The 2540-nt window shown below is 40.1% G+C and overlaps 1 protein-coding gene across 1 annotated transcript in view; it reads left to right on the forward strand.

The window, feature by feature from the left end:
• Nucleotides 1-932, forward strand: part of LOC122069121 (protein krasavietz-like) — a 10550-nt gene extending 9618 nt beyond the window's left edge. The window contains exon 5 of the mRNA XM_042633051.1: nucleotides 435-932. Within this exon, the coding sequence (XP_042488985.1) occupies nucleotides 435-932 (498 nt within the window). The remainder of the gene's footprint in view (nucleotides 1-434) is intronic.
• Nucleotides 933-2540: the final 1608 nt, after the last annotated feature.

Below are 2540 nucleotides of genomic sequence, written 5' to 3' on the forward strand. Positions count from 1 at the left end.
CAAAAAAAATAAAATAAAATAAAATAAAGAAGAAGAAGCAAACTATCCCTAAATAAGCAAGACTCGGTCGTGCAATTGCATTATTCGATGTGAAAGATGCCCTTCAGAGGATTCTATATATTGCTGCCATGATTTGATAATATTTTTTTATATCTTAGTATCTAATATATAATATGCATAGAGATTCTGTTCATTCTGGATTAATAGACCTCCTTTTGTGAACTCTGTAAGTGCCTGTTCTATCGTTGTTCTCTCTCTCTCTCTCTCTCTCTCTATATATATATATATATATATATGAACTGGGTAGTACAAAAATTTAAGATGCTAGAATAGAGTGATTTGTATATTGATTTGATACATTTGACTGCTTTCGAGTTGGCTTACAGTTATTTCGGGTGTATGATAGAGGAACATTATTTGTTGTACAACCGCAGGTTGTCTTCACGGGAGGACGCACTCAACCTGGTACGACAAAGCCTGATGAGGGGGAGCGCCACACTTATTCTATTATAGATTGTGAACCAAAACGTGAAGCTATTTTGCCATCGGTTCTCTACATACAAAAGATTTTGCGCCGCCGGCCTTTCCTAATAAAGAATCTTGAAAATGTTATGCGAAGATTCCTGCAGTCGTTGGAACTTTTTGAGGAGAATGAAAGGAAGAAGCTTGCAATTTTTACGGCCCTTACATTCTCCCAAAAGCTTTCTGGGCTTCCACCAGAGACAGTATTCCAGCCACTGCTCAAGGATAATCTTGTGTCCAAAGGGATAGTGCTCTCATTCATAACAGACTTCTTCACGGAATATCTTGTTGATAATAGCCTTGATGATCTGATTGCACTTTTGAAGCGAGGGAAGATGGAGGACAATCTCCTTGAGTTCTTCCCATCATCCAAGCGCTCTCCGGAAGGGTTTTCTGAGCATTTCACGTAGGTTCCTTTCTATAGAAATACTCTGGCCTATTTAGTTTGCTGAAAATGCATATGGTCATTAATGATTTATGGATTGTGTTCTTAGAGCGCTCTTGGAATCATGTTATTTTTGTAGCAAAGATGGCAATGATTTTAGCTAACTGTCATTGCAACCAGTGAATGATATGACATTGATAATACCTTTCTAGCATCTTTTTGTGAAGAAAGGGTCATGTGTTTGTGGTCGGTTGAATTTACTGTTTAGTTGAAGTAGTTTCTAATTTCTAGACAGGAATTTGGGTAATTTTTAAAATTTTCTGCTGCATGGCTTGCATCATAGAAATACTGACGTAAAATTTTCTTTCTTTTGTGGATATGGATCACATTTTTTAGAAATTGATATGGATAGCTTTGTCCCTTACTTTTTCTTTCTTTTATATTCAAATAAGGAAATGAACTCTTTTCAAGAGTAAAAATACGATTTAGGAGGGTTGGTATCAAGCCTGGATAAAGGAGGGTTGGTGCATTAGGTCTACAGCTGGGTCCAAAAAAACTTTAGTCAAATCCTTTGTACATGGATTCTAAAATGTTATACTTTTGACCTTATGCTAGGGCATCCCCCCGGTAAGAGACTTTGTGTTGGTGTCTTGGTGAAAGAGGTCAATCTATTACACACCCCAAGTGGGATTTGGATGAAAGTAGTTAGTTACAATTTTGGGAACACATGGATGGATTAATGCAAGGTTCTAGTTAAAGAGAAAAGATTATTATAAAGGGTGATCTGAATAGACATGTTGGCATAGTTGTCAAGGCAGTGCTGTTCAGGTGGTTTGCCTGGGCCCATAGTTGTCACGGCGTCAAATTGATCCAAGGCGGTAGAGGGGTGGCCAGAGTTATTAAATTCGCCGAATTATTCGCGAATAATTCGCGCGAACATAATTTTTCCGAATTAAACGAAAAATTCTGACCGAATCCGAATTATAAATAAAATTCTTTAAAAATCGCGCCTTTTTCTAATTAGATTTAAAATCGCGATTATATCGGACCGAACCGTTTTAAACCGAATAATTCGGTTCAAACACACTTTATTAAAAAAAAAAAAAATCGAATTACAAAAGCCAAAAAGAGGGTTTCTGAACTTTCGTTTCTTTCTATTTCTTCCCCCAAACCCTCATCCTCTCCATCTCCGAGACTCCGACCGGCGACTCTGTCAGTCTCAGTCACTTGATGTCTCTTCCAATCCATGTCTCCGCCTCTCCGGTGACTTCGTGAGTTCGAAGGTAGGTGACTCGTGAGGAGAGCATGGGACAAAAGCCAAAATAAAGAGGAAAAGGAGCCGTTTTTGTTTCTGGAAGACTGTCATTACCGGCTGCAGGCAGTGGTCGGTGCCAAGGACGACGGCGACCGCCGCACCTGCTCGGCTGCTCCACAGACAGCACGCGAGGTAACCTGAGTACGGGCCACAACAGGTCACCGGGTCCTATAGATTCCACGCATTCACCTCGATGCCGCTTCTCGTCTGCTGCAATACTACCGCAGATGCGTTCCAACAGTGTGTCCCCATGCCGTGTGAATCGTGAGTTCGTGACTAACGCCTGAAGTTCCATAAAGTTAACTCTGCTCACATCGT

The sequence above is a fragment of the Macadamia integrifolia genome, unplaced genomic scaffold (assembly GCF_013358625.1).
Source record: "Macadamia integrifolia cultivar HAES 741 unplaced genomic scaffold, SCU_Mint_v3 scaffold536, whole genome shotgun sequence".
In the NCBI taxonomy this organism is placed as follows: Eukaryota; Viridiplantae; Streptophyta; class Magnoliopsida; order Proteales; family Proteaceae; genus Macadamia; species Macadamia integrifolia.